The sequence below is a fragment of the Elgaria multicarinata genome, chromosome 5, assembly GCF_023053635.1.
Source record: "Elgaria multicarinata webbii isolate HBS135686 ecotype San Diego chromosome 5, rElgMul1.1.pri, whole genome shotgun sequence".
Taxonomy (NCBI): Eukaryota; Metazoa; Chordata; class Lepidosauria; order Squamata; family Anguidae; genus Elgaria; species Elgaria multicarinata.
Window position 1 is genome coordinate 67,243,277 of NC_086175.1, and position 19,343 is coordinate 67,262,619.

The 19,343-nt window shown below is 37.6% G+C and overlaps 2 protein-coding genes across 10 annotated transcripts in view; one reads left to right on the top strand and one right to left on the bottom strand.

Annotated features, from left to right (window-relative positions):
- The window catches only part of CASK (calcium/calmodulin dependent serine protein kinase), a 171,894-nt gene that overhangs the window by 90,995 nt on the left and 61,556 nt on the right, over positions 1-19,343 (bottom strand). For all 9 annotated transcript variants that reach the window (XM_063126548.1, XM_063126546.1, XM_063126543.1 and 6 more), the window contains exons 3-5: positions 17,605-17,710; positions 13,573-13,650; positions 8,804-8,876 (exon numbers count right to left, since the gene is read on the bottom strand). In XM_063126548.1, the coding sequence (XP_062982618.1) occupies positions 8,804-8,876; positions 13,573-13,650; positions 17,605-17,710 (257 nt within the window). The remainder of the gene's footprint in view (positions 1-8,803; positions 8,877-13,572; positions 13,651-17,604; positions 17,711-19,343) is intronic.
- LOC134398906 (probable G-protein coupled receptor 34) lies at positions 1,293-4,699 on the top strand. The gene is made up of 2 exons (XM_063126551.1): positions 1,293-1,320; positions 3,147-4,699. Exon 2 carries the CDS (start codon positions 3,241-3,243, stop codon positions 4,363-4,365), a length of 1,125 nt encoding a protein of 374 aa, XP_062982621.1. The 5' UTR covers positions 1,293-1,320; positions 3,147-3,240; the 3' UTR covers positions 4,366-4,699.

A 19,343-nucleotide genomic window follows, 5' to 3' on the forward strand; every position in this document is an offset into this window, starting at 1 on the left:
TGGCACACAAGGAAAAGGGGATGGGGAGGGAAGAGGGAGAAAATAAAAAGAAATTAAGGAAACTGTTTAGGCTGATGGGAAGGCCCTGCTCTGTCCTCTCATCTCCCAATGGAGGGGCAGATCAACAGCTCCTTCTTCTTCCCCACAGGGTGAAGATGACAGTAAGCCCTGTGGGGGTGGGGGTGTCCAACTGAAGCAGGCTCTGATGGTCTCCGCCTGCTCCGGTATCCCTCAGTTTCTAGGCAGAACCTGGAATAACCCATGGTGCCCGGCACGTGACACGATAAACCAACAGTGGTTATTTGTGTGGGTTATTTCAGAAAAATAACCATCGGGGTTAAAAAAAATTCCAACACATGACATGATAACACACAGTAGGTTATTTAACCATCGTGGGTTATCGTGTCATCCAAACCCAGTCAAACCGTACATTAAAAATGGGAATAGTAAAAAATCAATCAACACAATTCAGAGATGGATATAACATCACTGACAACAAATTCTATATTTAAATATGAGCATTCAAACTAATACCGTAGCTGAAATGAAAGATTGAAGAATGGGAATGATCAAATTTGACAGCATTACTTAGTTTTTGAATAAGGATCATAGGTAATGCTTCTTTTACAGAAAAAGTCATTGTCTCCCATGGGCAAAAGTGGATGTACTCTTAATCATAATCTCTCCTCCCCTGCCTTAACTGTGATTCTTTGCCTCATCAGCAACCTAAAATCATAATTAAAGCTAACTGGGTTTCCTACTTAACTTGGATTTGGAATCAGGGCTAGCCCCCAATCAGCCACATGTGATGCTTCAGCAATTGTTTGCCTATAGTGTTAAAACAGACTCAGTTTAGGAGCCTCAAATGCAACAGGCATTCTTCTCAACAGACTCCTTCCTCACCTATAGGAATGCGGTAATAAAGGTCCAGGAAATGTTTTAAAATGTTTTTGTTTGGTTTTAGGTTTGGCAGTTTTGTTATTAGGATGCATTTTTGCATTTCCTATATTTAGTGCTTATCATATTCATGTGGTTTATCCTCCCCTATACCTCAATTTGTGTGTATATGTACCCCCCACTTAGGCAGTCCATCTTCATACATCTACTGAAGTAGGCTTTACTGACCACAAAAGCTCATCACACATACACACAGATAGTCTTTCAGTTATCTACAGAAAAACATGAGGAACTCAAGTAGCTGATGCAGCTGATTCACAAATCTAGCCGTTATTATACAATCAGATATACACTTCCCCTCCTTCTCTCCTCCAACACAACTGAAGAGAGATTTCGAAGAAGATGCTCTCTCCCAACTAGAAAGTAAGTATTTCCCTTTTTATTATACTTACAACAAAATAAATTTTAGTTCAATTAACATAATATGTTAGAGTAGAAAACCAGTTTACATATTTAACGCAACTGGTATTTCTTGAAAGACAAGAAATAACATTAACTTGTCTTTCACATCTTTGTTTTCCATTTTAAATGTCAAAGAAGTGTTAGTCCGTGCATTCTAATTAATATTTACAAGCAATTTTATTAGAACAGTAGCACATACCTGAAACATTTCCACTAAATCTCTTGCATTCATGCTCCTTGCCCCCCTTGTGTAGATTACGTTGAATTGATTTATGCAAATAGAATAACAAAAACTATGAGATGCTTGGACATTTAAATATACTACCCAATACATAACTCATTCTCTCTCCCTCTCGATTTGGAGACTGATCCTATGCTTTACTTAGAGGTAAACCTATGGAGTTTACTCCTGAATAAGTGCAAATAGGATTGCAGTTTTACAGCATAATCTCAAGCACACCTATTCAGAAGTAAACTCCATTGTGTTCAATGAGGATTACTACCAAGTAAGTACATACAAACTTCACTCATTAAATATAAGCATACACTATTAAAAACAAACTAGTAAAATTGAATTCTTAATTCTAAATCTTTCAAAGGTCCTTTCATTTTCTGTAATTATACCATATTCTAAATTATAATTATTGTGTTTCTAATGCAGAATTTCATTTTACATTTTGAACCTACTCTTAAAGAAAAACAATTTCTAATCTACAAACTGTCTTTATAAAAAGGAAAGTGTCAGAAGATTGTGTAATGAAATTACAGAATCTATTACAAAAATGCAGGGATGACTTCTAGTGACTTCAGAATTTAGATACTGTTTCCCCTGTTCAAGCCACAGATATTTCTAAATAGAGAAGTTATGAACAAAAAAGGCACTTTTGTCTGCTTCTCAGATATTGTAGTTTCTCTACTCCCAACCTGCAACAAAAGACTTTCAAAAGAATACTACAAGTATTCTTTAAATATTTTTCTAAACAACAGCAGAAAGTCATTAAGTAAGCAAGGATGCAATGTGATGCATGTTTAGACAGAAAAAAGTCTTACAACTCCCAGCATGTCCAACCAGCATGCTGGCTGGAGAATGCTTGCAGTTGTAGAATGTATTAATTAATTAATTTTATTTATTTATTAAATTTATATGCCGCCCCATAGCTCTCTGGGCGGTTTACAAAGGTTAAAAATAGTGAACATTAAAAAAAAGTATACAAAATTTAAAGCCATCAAAAATGTGTTGAAAAAAACAGTATAAAACAACAATATCCATTTAAACAACAACAGTTCTGGGGTCCATTAAACATGCATAGGATTGTGCCCTAAATTATTTTTAAAACGAGCTCAACTTTTTGCTTGGTACCAAGTCCCTTCAAATATCCCGTATGGGATTTTCCAAATTTCTGGAATATTTTTTCAATAATTTCAATTGAATGTTAATGACAGACCTTCTGCTTGCACAAGTTTTTTCCCCCCCTTCTCTTTTTCCTCCCTGCATGTCCCAGAATTTGCTCTAGGGGTCCACCAACCCTCTAGAGCAGATTTGGGGGGGGGTGTTCAGAGGGGCAACAGGAAGAAGGGCAAATTTGAACTGCCAGTGGTGTCCATTTCTCTGGTGAAAGCTGGCACAGTTTATAAATATTGCTTTAGTGGAGTTTTATGTTATTTTGAGGTTTTCATAGTAATCCTCAATAAAATTAATATATGGTGAAATTCTCAGATCCTATCAAAAAATTTAATATTTCATAGGTGCAACTGTAATTATTGCTCTATCTTCCATTTTATTTCAGGTAAGACTAGTAAAGTATTCATGAACATGTGAATATAATCAGTGCAGTGAACACTTACTAAGAATTTTGACTTTCTTATACTGAATGCTAGAAGATGGATGCTTCCAAATTCTTGAATTTGTCACTTACTGAAAGGCTATCCAGGAACAACCAAAATGAGACTGGAAGAATCTTCACAGACATGCAAAACACTACAGACTGTGTCATTGCAGAGGACTCCCTGTCTTTGGCTTTACTAGTTTCATATTCAGTCATTTTTGTTATTGGATTGGTTGGCAATGGTATCGCCTTATATGTTTTTCTGTGCATTCATTGCAAGAATTCTATCCAGATTTATTTACTTAATGTTGCCATTGCAGACCTTCTACTGATCTTTTGTCTCCCCTTTCGTATACTCTATCACACAAAACAAAACACATGGTTGTTAGGCCTGACCTTCTGTAAAATTGTAGGAAATCTATTTTATATGAACATGTACACCAGCATAGTACTACTAGGGTTGATTGGCTTGAACCGTTATATAAAAATTAACAAATCTGTACAACATCCTAAAGTATTAACAACAAAACAAAGCATATATATTTGCTGTACACTATGGACACTTGCAATATTGGGATTTATAGTGATGGTTGTTCTGTCTACCATGAAGGAAGATAAAAATTCTTCAAAGTGTTTTCATTACAGAGAAAAACAAGATGCAAAAATGGAAGCAGCTTTCAATTATATTGTTGTTATAATATTTTGGATTGTTTTTATTCTACTGATTCTGTCGTATGTTAAAATTGCAAAGAACCTTCTGAAAATTTCCAAGAGGAGAACAAGCAATCTCAATACCGGAAAGTACATTGTCATTGCAAGGAACTCTTTTATAGTACTTATCATTTTCACATTATGTTTTGTTCCTTATCATATTTTCCGATTGATTTACATCACCTCACAACTACAAAATACATCGTGCTACTGGAAAGAGCTAATTCACAAATGCAATGAGATTATGTTAGTCTTCTCATCCTTCAACAGCTGTTTAGATCCAGTTATGTATTTCTTAATGTCTGGAGACATCCGTAAAACTGTACTTCAACTGATTCATAAGCGACATCTTGTGGATTCAAACATGAATGACAGTACTTCAGAAGCAAAACAAGGACAGCCTCTTCGAGATAAACTGGAAAACTCAAGCCATCACTCCAGAATGTATTTTAATAAGGACATGATATAAACAATTAACAGCACAGTCCTATGCATGTGTACTCAGAAGCAAGTTCCACTGAGTTTAATGGGACTTATTCTCAGGAAAGTAGGCATATAAATCGCAGCCAACAGTTAATGGATCTTTTCAGCTAATACTAAATGTCTCACCAGACCAGAGAAAACTGCTGATATTTATTACACCAGAAAGTCTTGTTTTACATTCATATAAGTAGAAGTAATTTTGAAAAGGGGGAATGTAGAGATATGTTAGGAACACCCCCAACTCTTATGTAATAGTTGTTAGCATTTGTTCTCAATATAAATTGTCTGTATACTTACATTAATAAAAACTTTTAGTGGCAGTGGATTCCAAACTATTTTATCTATATGATGTATACTTGGAGACTGATTTATTAAATAATAACTTGAATATTACAAAACGTAAGTGTAATATTTTCATCCTTTAATTCCCGTTTTAACATGTGCAACATGCTTAATATTTAAAAACAGCACAAAGTAGGAAGAACAAATGATAAAACAACCTATTATTTAAGAACCTAGAAAAATGTTAGTTGGTTTCTAGAATCAATGTGGATTTATGAACAACTCTCCTTCTTTGAAAAAATATAAGACAGGGTTTTTTATTTTGTAAATATTTCTGGAGCATACATTAGGGAAACCACTTAAATATTGCCAAAAAAGAGGATAAAAGATTATGTATTTGCATAAAATGTGCATATGCTAATCATGTATATGTGCAAATTCAGAAATGAAGACTAAAATCTAAACAGAAATATAATAACTCTCAACACAGTGGGGAAGACTGACTAGGTGACTGGTGTGTTTGCACAGCCTGCTGTTCAGGTGTTAACTGCTAATCGACACATTCAAGGTTCCACTCCCCCTTTTTATGGTTCTTTTTTCTTTAAACTGGACTTAGACTGACAGGCATTCAAACAGTTGACGAAGGGCTCATCTATACCTAATGGTGTAGCGGGAGGGAGAGGGGAGGATCACGGACTTACCTGCTTCCATAATCCTCCCCCAGCTTTTATACAGCTGTGCAACATCCCGGAAGGGAAGATGGATGTCGTGGACACCATTTTTTTAAGAAGACAAGCCCAGTCTTATGGCCACAATCCAGGGAAAAAGATATTTTTTTAAAAAAAACAACCATGACCAAACCCCCCGCCATTCCAGGGATAGTGAAATTGTTGCCCCCCATCCACAAAGGGCACAGAGCCCCCCCCGAACAGCTGGAGGAGGTGGGAAGAAGCCAGGACGGGCATCCACACTGCTGTGGAGCTCGGGATCTTTCCAAGACCACAGGAAAAATTGAGATAACCAAGGTCTCAGTTATCCCGGGGAAAGTTTCTGCCCATCCCTGGTTGCCCCCGGGATCCCCTGTGTGTCATAGGGATGCTCCTGAGCTGATCCCAGGATAACTGCCTGACTGTTCTCAAAGTATAGCACAGAGTGAAATATTCGCACTAAGACATATTATGAGCATAATTTAGTAAAATAACTATACTCTCTTCTGGGTGGTGGCAGTGGAGAATACAGCTGATTTAGTCCTAAAGCGACTTACTAGGAAATAAGGCCCATTGCACTCAACAAGACTTATGTTTCAATAAATACGCTTAGATTTCCACTGCACATATACTAAAGGGCTAAAAAAAAGCAGAGGTCATAAAAAAAAGCAGAGGTTAGGGTTCGTAACGTGCATTGAAATCTTTGCTTTTTTATGTTTCTTTAATATACATACATAAATTTGTATATATACCAATGAATACATATGAAATGCATATATATGAAAGTACAGCTGACTAGCAATTATATATAGGCTTCAACAAAAGCAGACCATATATTCAAAGAAGTATCCCTTTGAAACTGGTGTCTATATGCCACCCATTCAAATGTTGGAAGTGTTATAAGGTCCTCAATCTATTGCATTATAGAAGGTGAGCATTTATCCTTCCAATATTGTAAGATCAGTCCTTTAACTTTCAAGAGGACACAGGAAATCCACTTATGCTGACCATTCATTAATTTCTATGAAGCAGATAATTTAAAACAGTGTGTACATCAGCAAATATTAAAGACTGTTCCAGTACAAAACTTATCCACATAATAACCTCCTCCCCAAAAGGAGCAGCTACTGGACATTGCCAAAACATGTTTAAAAGGACCATTAGCCAGCATTTAGCCAATTAGACAATCCTTTGTTAAAGAGAGATTGCGGTATCCAACAAACATGAAACTAAACTTTTTGATGAATAAAATTCAGACTAAGATCCACAGATGTGACAAATGCAACCTCAGCAACTCCCATACTATTTAAGATGTGCTTTCTCAATGCAGCACCTTAAAGGCCTGCCCCATCCCCCCTGCAACCTAGTGAACAAAACAGGGGCTCTCTGAGGAAACTGTGGGTGGGTGGAGACTTGGCAGGCACTGCACTTCACAGCATACCCAATAGCCCTTTAAAACATACAAGGAAGTTGACAAGATGTGACTGCATATAGGCTAATTTGACAGGTGTTGGATAGCGACAGGTTGGGAAAAGGGAGAAAGATCACCACTTAGCAAGGTGATTCTCAGGGTTTTAACTGACATTTGTGGTTGCCCTGCTTCCATTCTACATTTCTCAAATCTCCAGCAAGACTTTCAAGAGATCTAGGGTCCACCTACTTTTCGCAGTTCCCATCCTGAGCAGTTTGCTGTGGTTACTGTGAGAATAACCTTGCTAAGAAGGTGGTCGTGACTCCTTTTCCTGACCTGTCACTGTCAAACGGCAATCAAATTACCCTATATGAAATTTCACCTTGTTGATTTCTTTCTATGTTTAATACTGCACTTTGTTCCCTTTAATAGCTGAAACGTATAAGGGCATTGACAAGGCTTCTGTGAGTTGGATGACATACATGGGCATAGTCACGTACACTCCTCCCAGCATTACTGAGTCCCTGGCTTCGCATGCACCTCTGTTGTTATTTCCCATCTGTGACTGGAAATCACAGGAAGGATTCCCCTGCACACCACTCATCCTCCCAACAGGGAGGGGGAGCACCACATAGGGGAGCATCCCCCTTCGATAATTCTGATCACAGACTGGAGAGAAGAGCAGACATTCTTCCAGGGGGTGGGCTTACAGGATTCCTTAGAGGAATCCAAGGAGGCTCCCCATCCCTAGTATATTAGGGTTTTCCCATTCTTATATCACACTCCTAAAAACAAAATTGCTAGAAAGTAATTCTTTACCTCCTGTGGGCTTTTGAAGCACATTTTGAATGGATAAACTGTAAAACCAACAATGGCTATAAAGAAAAAGTCTAGTGAAAGGCTTTACTTTCAGAATCAAGAGACCCACCACAGTATCAAATTGACTCTGAGGTGCCCCTCCCTGTTGGGTATACAAACAATTCTATATCTCTGACAGCAGTTCCTGACTGCTGACTGCAACATGATACTATGGGGCAGAGATGTTGGAAATTTGGTTCCCCTCCCTCCATGAACACAACCCTTAGGAGAAAATCCCTCAGAATCTCACCCTCAAGTAAAAGTCTTGCTAAAAAGGATGGGATTCTCCTGAAAACCCTTTAACAGCTTTTATTAGACATTAAGCAGAGTGTGTACAACCTATATAGCATAATAAACTATAATAATAATAATAATAATAATAATAATAATAATAAATTTATTTATTTGTTACCTGCCTCTCCCTCTGGATCGAGGCAGGGTACAACACAAATAAAAACACCATAAAATACATACAACTAATTCAAATATTTAAAACCAGTGCATCATTAAAAGCAGCACACCATTAAAAAAGGCATTAAAAAATTCCAAACAATAGGACTACCAAACACAGTAACAAGGACAAACACAGAAAACTATCACCTGTACCTGAAGTATTTTACTCTGAAGATTGCCATTGGCACCAGAAATAGTAGAAAGGCAGTTCAAAGTTATTAACAGAATTAGAAAAGCATGAATATTTAGGAATAAATCCAATTCAGTCTGGGCGTAGTGCCGAAACATAGAGCCCTATTGCACTCAATAGAGACCTATCTTGTCTGACATCCCCCCCATACATGTCAATACTAGCACATACATGTGCTTGTAGACAGTGCAAGAGGCAGCTGTGGAACATGTGCACCTGTGGAACAAGGGCATTTCCCATAGCCTCTTGTTTTAACTTTCAATTAAAAGAAAATAATGCATTTTAAAGATGCCTAAATCCAAACGCAAAAATTAGACTATAGTATTTGTATATGTGTTTTCAATATTTTGTTAACAGTACCAGTAATTCTGGTACTCCCAACTGCTAACAGGAGCTTTGACTTACCTTCAAGAATGACTTAAACTACATGGCAACAAAGAAAAAGGTACAAAATTTAACTGTCACACACTATAGTGTCAACACGGTACACAGTTGTGTTTTTGTTTGTGATGATATGACTTACCTTCACATCCCTGTGAATTATATTATTATCATGACAATAGCGTAGTGCTTCCAGTATCTGTCTCATGTAATGACTGCAAAACCAAAATATAAATAAAATTACTATAAACTTTATAAATACAGCATAGGCAGAGTAGTTAGGTTGTTTTTAGCAGCTTATTTTAAAAGGTACTTTTAATGTATTTTCACAAAAAGTATATTTAAAAGCCCCAGACTGTAATCCAATACACACTCCTAGGAGTAAACACTGTTGGATACAACAGGAGTTGCCTCTGAGTAAACATACACAGGATTGCAATGTGTTTTATTTCTTGATCATCTCATGCCCAAGGTTCTCTGGGTGACAAACAATTTATAATCACAAATCCATTAAAACAGCCCAATAACAGCACAAAATTCCTATAAATAAAACAACCAATATCAGAGCAGAAAATAATTTCAACCAGTCATATAATCTAACAATTCATAAAACCCTCATGAAGCTAAAAACTCAACATAATGTCACTGTGCAGAGATTTAAATGTGAACATATGTTATTTTAAAAGTTCTGGGGAAATAAAGGGGCATTTGCCTAGTGCCAAAAAGGATAAATTTTAAAGACCTTTCTGCTCTGTATCTCAGACTTAGGGGGCACAAAAAGCTTCAAGCTGATGTTAGTTCCTGGAAACTGCAACCTAACAACCTTCCTGGCCATATACATAATAAGTTGATACTGGGGATCATCTACAAAGAGGTGGAGTCTTCCCAGGGGGTATTCTGCAATGACGTAGTTGACTTCTGCCATGCTCCTGGGTTACTGGATCATTGCACTAAGTATTCAAATCTAGTAGTTCTCTTTGTTTTCTCTCTCCATAGCAGTGATCTGTAAATGCAGTGGATGAGATACGTACAAAGAAATAACGCCTACACTTGCTGGATCAGGCACTGGTGTATGAAACAAGCAGTTTGGGTATGTATAACATAAAAACATTAAGATTTTTTGTGCAATCTTCGGGCCTATAGTATCTCTTAGTAATATCTTGTTTATATCTAGCTCTTAATAAATATAGGCAGGACTGGGGCTGGGAGAATCCCACATGCCTTGTGGACTAAACATTTTCTGCTTATGTTTAAAAATGCAACGTATTTTTCCAGCCCCAGTTACAGAGGAAAAATCCTCAATATAGAATAGTATTTTCATAAATGCTTAGGGAAAAGGATACAGATGACAAGCAAGATAGATTTATTAGGTTTGAAAATCCTATAACACTGTTACTCTCATAATCAACAATATTAAATCTAATCACCTCCCTTAATTGGAGAACCTCACAATTAGGCAGTGAGATTGGGAGTAAAGCGTATAGTATTTTGCTTCCTCCTGAAGCAGCAGAAGGGACACTTAGTACTAAGTCTAGGTATGCAATATAATCAGATAGGTACACATGTTTCCCAACCAACAAATAAATCACTTTTAGAAGATACTTGCATCAGACTTTGCTATGTATCTATTCCTTAACAGCAGTTTTTGCAGCAAATACAATCCTGGCATACAAAAAGACAAATTGCTGAAGGTAGAAGTGACACTGAACATCAAGGTGCTATTTTGCAGATGTTCTCTGGATGCGACTTTATTGTGCTGCAGAATTTCCTACACTTCAGGCATAATGGGCTAGGATGCCCTTTAGAGTCAGTACCCTTGTAGCTGAATAAGCTCCCATGTTTCCAGGAGTTTTCCCCCCAATACCTTATGTTACCTCTAGAAACTCATTCTCCTCAGGAAGTGTACCCTGTTAGGACCAAAGTGAATGTGAAGTTTATCACATGGCTTGGTCTGTTTTTTTGTTTACAAATAGCTAGCACAAGAAGTCTCGAGCCAGATCAGGAATGTAGTGGGGGGGTTTTGGTAGTTTTTAAAAATAAATAAATTGCCCCCATTGCAATATTGATCTAATTGCCTTTTTATTTTTATTTTTTTGCTGCTGTTGCAAGGGAAGAGGGGTGCAGCCTGCAGGGGCTATGAAACTTGGCCCCCAGACCACCCAAAGTTACCCACCCCTGTCCCTAAGATCTCACAGAGAGGCCTTTCTTCATGTCCCAACGAAGATGAAGAAATGATTGATGGAGACGAGAAAGGGCTTTCTGTGACTGCATCTAAATTGAGGATTTCTCTACCCCCGCCCCAGAGACTGGGTTGGCACCCTTTTTAACAATGTTTTGCTACATGGCAAAGACTTCCTTGTTTAAATAGGCACTTCTTCTCTTAGATGGTTATATTTTAGCCAACGTCTTTGTTTTATTTGCTGCACCAGTCTGTTTTATCATATTCTTGTTTCTGGAGTTTTATTATGTTTTATTTTTGTTTCAATTTTTGTTTGCCACTCTGCTTGGTGAGTAAGGAGCATGGGACATACATTTCTAAATAAATAAAATAAATATACGGTATATGTTCATTCTGAAGCAACAAAGGTATCTAAGGCTATTTCTCTTATGTCATTTTCCACATGCTGCCATTCACTATAATCCAGTAGATGGCACTGTTTTCTGTTCTCTACTAATGCTGAAGTAAATGTGGCTGCTTACGGATTGCTGTGTAAAACATGAATTTCTTGTAAGTTTGAAGATTAATGTTATGCTTCTGGCAAAGCTACCTTTTATGAAATGACTACTTTCTCTTCAAAACATAGAAGGCTGAAAAGGAATAAATACTTTACGGTGGATCACAAAATCAAAAGTTTATTTCAAGTGTAAGCAATAAGCACGCCTCCTAGTTATCATGCTGCTGCTGCTGCTGCTGCTGATGATGATGATGATTAGTATCACCATCTAAATGTGTTTGATATCTTTCATCCAATAAGGGTTTAAAGGCAGTTTAGAGCAACTATAATCAAGTAAAATCAATCTAAATAATACCAAGAACAAACAAAAGGAGTAAAGCAAAACACAGAAGTAACAGTGGAGTGTGTACTATCAACTAAACAAACAACAGAAGTGTTTTATGTTGCCTACAAAACACCAGAAGGGGAAGAGCTAAAATGCATGCACAACATGTGGAAGTCTATTCCACAACTCCAGGGAGGCAATCGAAGGCCCTACTTTTGCGGCCTTCAAGTACAATAAAACCTGGGCTGATTTGGAATGTACCCCCTTGTTCACACTGCATCGGACAATGGTTTGGTGATACATCTGAAGGGGTTCACTAAAGCCTTGGAATTCTTCATAGTAAAAGGAAGTGGCAGCCCCATTAACAGCTTCAGCTGATGAAAGCGGAACCCACATGTCTACCCAGGCTATGTCTGCTTGAACAACTGAGGAACTGGCAGCACTAGGCTGTCATCGATTTCATAGGATGAACTGCTAACAAAGGGGTGAACAACCCATGGCACTTTCTGTGCAGCCCAAGACAGTCTGAGGAACCCCACTCACTTTATCCTGAAGTCCAACTGATCCAAGTTGGACTGCGGGGAAAAGACTGCTGTTCTGGGGCTGCTATAAGCATTGCCAGGGCAGCAATCCTGATCCAGGTCAGTGGTGGGAGGTGGCAGCATTATCCCCCCTTCTCCTCAAATACACGGAAGCAGCTGGAATTTCTGCTTTTGCACTACTAATGGTGGCAGAGATCACCTCCCCCTCCCTCAGTGACTCCAAGTCAGCCTTCCCCACCCCAGCAATCTTGAGCAGGGTCGCTGGAACAGGGCTGAGGAGTGAGTGTATCTTTACATCTGTGAGAGTGTGTCTGTAGCCCCTGACCAGCCATTTGGTGTTGAACGTAGCCTTCAGGGTCAACAAAATCATGTATCCCTGTGCATGTTTACTTGGAAATACGTCCTGCTGTTCAATAGGGCTTACTCCCAAGTGTATTTACCACTGCATCCTAAGTTTGCTTAAAGTTTGCTATTTCTAAGAAACTCAGGAGGAACATATAAAAGAGGAAGGAAAGAAATGCACTCACATCCTCTAGAACAGCCTTCCCCAACTGGGTATCTTCTAATGTTTTAGTCTACAACTCCAATTTGCTGCAACCAGTTGTAGCCCAAAACTTCTGCAGGACACCAGGTTGGAAAAGGCTACTGTAGAACATTGAAATATTCCTTAGTTACTGCCCAAATGGATTCTTTTAATCTTTACACCTCAAACTTACATATTGATGCCAAATTTCAGCAACAAGTGCTTCTGGAAAACTGCCACTTTTTGGATAAACGGAAAAATACAAGACCAAGCTTTTGCTTTGTCTTGCTCCTGAAAACACTAGAAAAATACCATAGCCAGATGCTATATTCATTAGATTTCACTCAAACCTGTTTCAAGAGCCTTCTTCTATCTCTGAAAATTGAATACCCAAGCACAAAACTCTATTCTTCCTGATATTGCATTGCTCCCATAATCCCTCCCCAACACAAGTAACAGTTTATAGGAATTTGGGATATGAAATCAGTGGGATATAAATTTAACTGGAACACAAGAGAAGTTAAGCACATTTTAATCTCTTCCACTGAAATCAATGCAACTTCTTCATACGATACATAATTAAGTTATAGAATTTACTGCCACACTTTGTTACATTTTTAATAATAAATTCAAGAATAGGTTTTTAACCCTTATGCATTTTAGTTCAGTTTATTTCTTCAACACAGATAAAGCAGCATATAAGGAACCATATACTGAGTCTGGTATTTCTAGATTAAAAATAAACAAAATCAATAAGAGTACTCACAATATTAGCTATTCAATGAGCACCTAATAACAGTTATCCATTTCCCCCAACTGACTTAATTTTAAAAAAAGAACACATACCTGGCAACAGCTTCACTGTATACAAAACCAGCATCTGCTCTCTTTACAATTTCAAAGCAGAGATCTGCTCCATCCATACTGCAGGTAAAATAAATTTGAATAATGTATTTGTAAAACAGGAAACAGAGCTTCCAAAAATGATAATGTTCTGATTTTACGCTTCCATAATACATTCTAAAAGGCCCACATATTACACTAATGAAAACCTAAAATTTCACTGTACATTTTGCTTCTTTTAAAATCTATTTTAATATGTTTTATTTTGTTTTTATTTTATTTTATCTTGTACACCACTCTGAAATTTTCAATGGAGAGTGGTATATAAATATTGTAAATAAATAAATAAATTTGAAGTCCTTACTATCTTTCCTATTGGAAGCCCGGACAAACATGCAAGCTTTACAATAAAACTAGCAAATCAATCTATCTCAGCTTAAAATATAATAGAATTTCTAGGAAATGATCTCAAACACAAACAGCATATCAATATTTCTGTATGCTTATAGGGGCATGTCTACACCATGTCTCTATCCTGGGGTCATCACTGGATTGTCACTGTGCATTCAAATGATGCACAGCGGATCCTGAGGGCAACCCAGGATGACCAGGGACTTTCCCCGGGATATGAGGAACTGTGGAAAACATGACTTTTCCATGGTCCTGGAACCCCTCCCAAGGAGCATGGGCCATGTGGCCGCTGCTCCTGGCTCATCCCTTCCTCCACGCAAGTAGTGGTGCTCTTAAAATGGGCACAGAGCTGCACAGGGGCAGTCCGTGCCCATTGAGGTTGGAGGATGGGGAGCAGGGTTGGGTTTTTTTATTCACTGTTGTGGAAGAGCACAATTGCACTCTTCTCGGTTGTTCAAAAAGAATGGTGGCTGCAACGTCCCTTTTTCCTTCCGGGACGTCGAGCGGCCATCGAGATGCTGGGGGAGGATTGTGGAAGCAAGTAAGCCTGTGATCCTCCCCCCTCCCTCCCTCTAAGGAAAACAGTTATGTCCAAACTAATGATATGTCTTGAAATATCAAACAATATAAAAGTTCCCCACTCACAAACATAAGACAATTTAAGGAAAAATATTATAAAAGGAAAATGAATCTACAATTGTCACAATTTTGAGGCATGTCTATAGAATCAGTCAAAGCATGTCCCTAATAGTCTCTATACTGACATCTGAAATGAGACACTCTTTAGTAAATTTACGTTTGCCACAGTTTCTTTTCTGAAAAGCAGTGACAGTAGGGGGCAATTAGCCTTCCAGCCAAGATTCCAAACCTGTGTAGGCATCAAAATCTAGCTTGTAACTGATGAGTGGGTATGCATGCACAAGTGCGTATGGGGCAGGGAGGAGGAACAATGGCAGACAATACTTGGCCAGGTAACATCTAATTTCAGACTATGATTGCACACAGAGACTATGTAAGAGACCTACTATTATACTCTCCTAGTTTAAGAGGCCATATTATATATTAATATTTTTCCTCTATGGCAAATTTTGGCAGGAAAAAGTATCTTTTTGTCACACTTCATACATTACAGTAGTAGACATGTGCTCTCCAATCTCTGTGTAGAACAAAGTTATATAGAATGGGGCTGTAAGTAAGTAAGGCATAATACAAGTAGTTTTAAGGATTACTGTGGGCTTTGCTTTTCTCGCCTGTTTCCTTTTGCCTTTACACATGGCTTAGTGGAAAAGGAAGCTAGGTTTTGATAACCTGAAGAAGACTTTAAGAATTTTATGCTAATAGGTTCTTTTAGTGTTTACAAGAATAATTTATCCTCAAGCTTAGAAGCAAGCACTGTTTTAGTCACAACCATGCTCTTTTGCTCTCTTTGATATGTAAAGAGGAACATGCAAAATGTAGGTGATTTCTCATATACCTGAAAATCTGAGGTTTTAAGAAATATTGCTCTTCTACCTGAAAAGCCTGTGTGTGTGTGTGTGTGTGTGTGTGTGTGTGTGTAGGTACTTTAAAATCCTACTCTCACTCATCTTTCACATCTGTAAGGCAGCTTGTGATCATTTCCATTTTACCAATGTGGAACTGAGGCTGAAAGATAGTAAAGTCTTCTTTCATCACTACACCTTTCCTACATAGAAAATTCTTGGGAGTCCTAGACTTTTTCAGCCCAATTGTTTAGTAAGTGATCTTGAAGGCTACAGCCACATCACAAACAGTATACTTTTCCTATGGGAAAAACACTTTCTGTTGAAAACAGAGTGGTAAACCCACACGGGCAATGATCACACACATCAGGTGGCAATATAATCTTATGCATGTCTATGCAGTAATAAATCTCACTGAGTTCAACAGGGCTTACTTCCAGGAAAGTGGATATATAGCCTGTGTGAATTTAAAAAGAAACAAACATAGTTTGAACACACATCCAAACACTAAGCCAAAAGAACATTTTCATACTTTCATAATATTAATAAGCCTTTTATTTGCCTTTTATTTATTTCTGCCATGTAAATTTGTAAGCCATCACAATTTCCCCCCAAATAAATAGTGATTGATTATTGTGATAACTGTCTCTAGAATGGAAATTATATCCGACAGTCAAAAAGTTTTTTAATTCTATTATAGTTTAAACATCCTAGACACTGCATATATTTTATCATCAGTAAATATATACATATAGTTAAGAAATAAGTACATCTATATCAACTTAGAATCTAGTTAATTTATCACCAGTAGGTGGAGATAGACTCCCAATAAATGAAGTGTGGTTTAGCTCTTCTTCCACTTGAGAATTTATGAAGTGCTTCCAAAAACAAGAAAATGCACTTTACAAAGTATAGGTAGGGCTGGAAAAACTCCTGCCTAAAGCCCTAGAAAGCCACTGCTATCTAGCTCAACATATGTTGGGCCAGATGGATCAATGGTCTGACATGGTATAAGGCAGCTTCCTCTGTTCCTAGTGAGACAATTTTTAAATACATGTGAACAAACTTCTATAGAAATATAATGGCTTCCACAGGGACAACCATTGTTTTGGTAAAGTAATATGCAGTAGTTTTAACATTAAATGTTTAACATGGTTATTACATTTATGTTTATATATTAAAAATAATAGCTTGCTGATCAAAGAAGTAGTATAATGCCGACCTGCATTAAAGTAAATAAAATCTAATATTATTGGATAATATAATAAAGATATTGGCTGGAATCCAAAGAGTGCCATGTGTGAATGATAAGAATTTACATGCATGTTGGTAATGGTAGAGAAACTAACTGACTTCCCCACAGCTAGATGGCCACAATATCACATCATTCACAGCCTGACCCTCATGAGCAGTTTTTTATGGGGCAGAAGAGGCTACAGGCAGAAGGAAGGGCAGAGAAGCATGCACTTAATACAACACGCAGCCCTTGGGAAAGATACAACTATGATACAACTTTTATGTCACCCTACTAAATGAAATATTTACAGCTCTTTAAGTTTCTTGCATTAAAAGTGTTCTATTTTGGCTGGATTCACCCTGAGAATATTAGAAAAGCCATGCTGGATCAGACCAAAGGCCAAGAAGCTCACAGCAGCACATGAACATAATAGCACCTTCCTATTTGTGTTTCCCAGCAACTGGTATTGAGAAGCAAACTTTCTCCAATAGCCTTATCCTTATGAATTTTCCTATTCATCTTTTAAACGCATCTGGTAGCCATCACTATGTCTTGTGGAAACAAATTCCATAGTTTGACTATGTATTGTGTGAAGAAGTACTTTGTCTCTTCTTCCAATCTAGCAAATATTGCAAATATGAGCCAAGTGTTCTTTAAAAGATAAACTACAGAAACATGTAGAAAACCACTCCAGCAAGTTCCGCATTGTCAGAAAGTGTGTGTGTTATATGGATCTATATACTAATTCAATTACATTTCCCTCAAAATATTCATATATACAGAACTGCTTGGTATTATTCAAAATTATTTAAATATTGTGATAGAAAATTAATCAGCAACCTAATCATGTTCATTTTTGTTAGAATTAACTGCTTGTGTGCAATAAGCAAAGAATATAAAACTTACAATTCGAAAACCATATATAGCATTCCATCAGAACTGTAGGTCTCCAAAAGCTCAACAATATGAGGATGTTTCAGCATATGACAGATACTGGCTTCCCTCTTCAGATCTGTTGGGAGACAGTCATTGCTGTATCATTGTCTTGATAACAAAAACAAACAAGAATAACACCCCCCACCCCCAGTGGAATACCTATCAACATGGTATTTGACTATTTAAAAATAACAATAACCAGTATTGACATTTTAAATGTTAATCATAGAAACATATTATTAACACAACATTGTATAGATATGTAACATTTTATATACAAAGCATAAAACTCAACACCACTCTGCTGCTAATGGAGTTTGGCTGCCTCTCTATTACTGCAAGAATCTACTTGTTGCCAGCTGAAATTTCATAGAAAGATCTCAGCCCTTCCAACCTAGCAGCTACTTAGGGTGGCATACAGTAGTATACAGACAAAGGAAATATGAGTGTAATTGTTTTAACTCCCTTTTTATGTGATGCCTTCAGCTGTAGTGGAAGGATGGTATAATGAGGTGTCCTGGGAGCAGCTGATGTGTACGAAATGCCCACATCATATTGAGGACTTGGTACATTAACTTAAGAACATAAAAAGTGCCATGGTGGTTCAGACCAAGGGTCTACCTAGTCCAGCCCTTCGTTCACACAGCAGCCTCCAGCTGCCTGTGGGAAACCCACAACAGGACATGAGTGCAACAGCACTGTCTCACTCATGTTTCCCATGATAAGTATCCATCGATAGCCTTATCCTCTATACATTTGTCTAATCCCTTTAAAGCCATCCAAATTCGTGATCACTACATCTTTTGATAGTGAATTTCAGTTTAACTATGTTGTGTTGGGTGAAGAACTACTTCCTTTTAAATGTCCTAAATCTACTATCAAACATGGGATGATCCCAGATTCTAGTATTATGACAGAGGGAGAAAAATGCAGCTTGATTATTTTGGCTGCCCTTTCTGCACTTTTTCCAACTCTACAATATCCTTTTTTAAGATGTGGTGAACAGAACTGTACACAATATTCCAACTGTGGTTGCACAATACACTTGTATAATGATAGTATGACACTAGCCATTTTATTTTAGATTACTTTTCTAATTATGCCCAACATGGAATTTGCCTTTTTCAGAGAAGCCACACTATGGGTTTGAGATCTTCATTGAGCTGCCCACTACAGCGTCAACAAGTCTTTCTGGGTCAGTCACCACCAACTTGGATCCCAGCAGAATATATATGTTTGCACCAACATGCATCACTTTAGACTTGCTTACATGAACCACATTTCCCTTTTTAATTTCCATTCTTTCAGTTTGGGCAAATCCTTTTGGAGCTCTTTGCAATCCTTTTATTTATTTGTTTTTTCCCTTAAAGTTGTTCAACATGTCAAAATATCATAACCAAAAACTCTAGTACAATGTTCCACCATGAGAGATGTTTGGAAATGATATTTCCAAAGTCAACATGTACAAAAGACTCATTGCCATACAACACACAAGTATTTTAGAAATCTGGGGGAAATTTGGGACAGGACCAGCTCATCTGAAGTGACTCCCCCCCCCCCCTCCGGCAAAGGTTCCCATTCAACACAGGTAGCCTTAAATCTGCTGCATTGTACAGAGCATAGTCTATAAATGGGTACCAAATTGCATAGACCTTTGCACATGAAGCTGTTTTGTATGCTTCTCCATCAGGGCAAGATTCCACACTTTG

Coding starts and splice junctions, on each gene's coding strand:
- LOC134398906 (XM_063126551.1), top strand. CDS start 3,241: ATGGATGCTTCCAAATTCTTGAATTTGTCACTTACTGAAAGGCTATCC.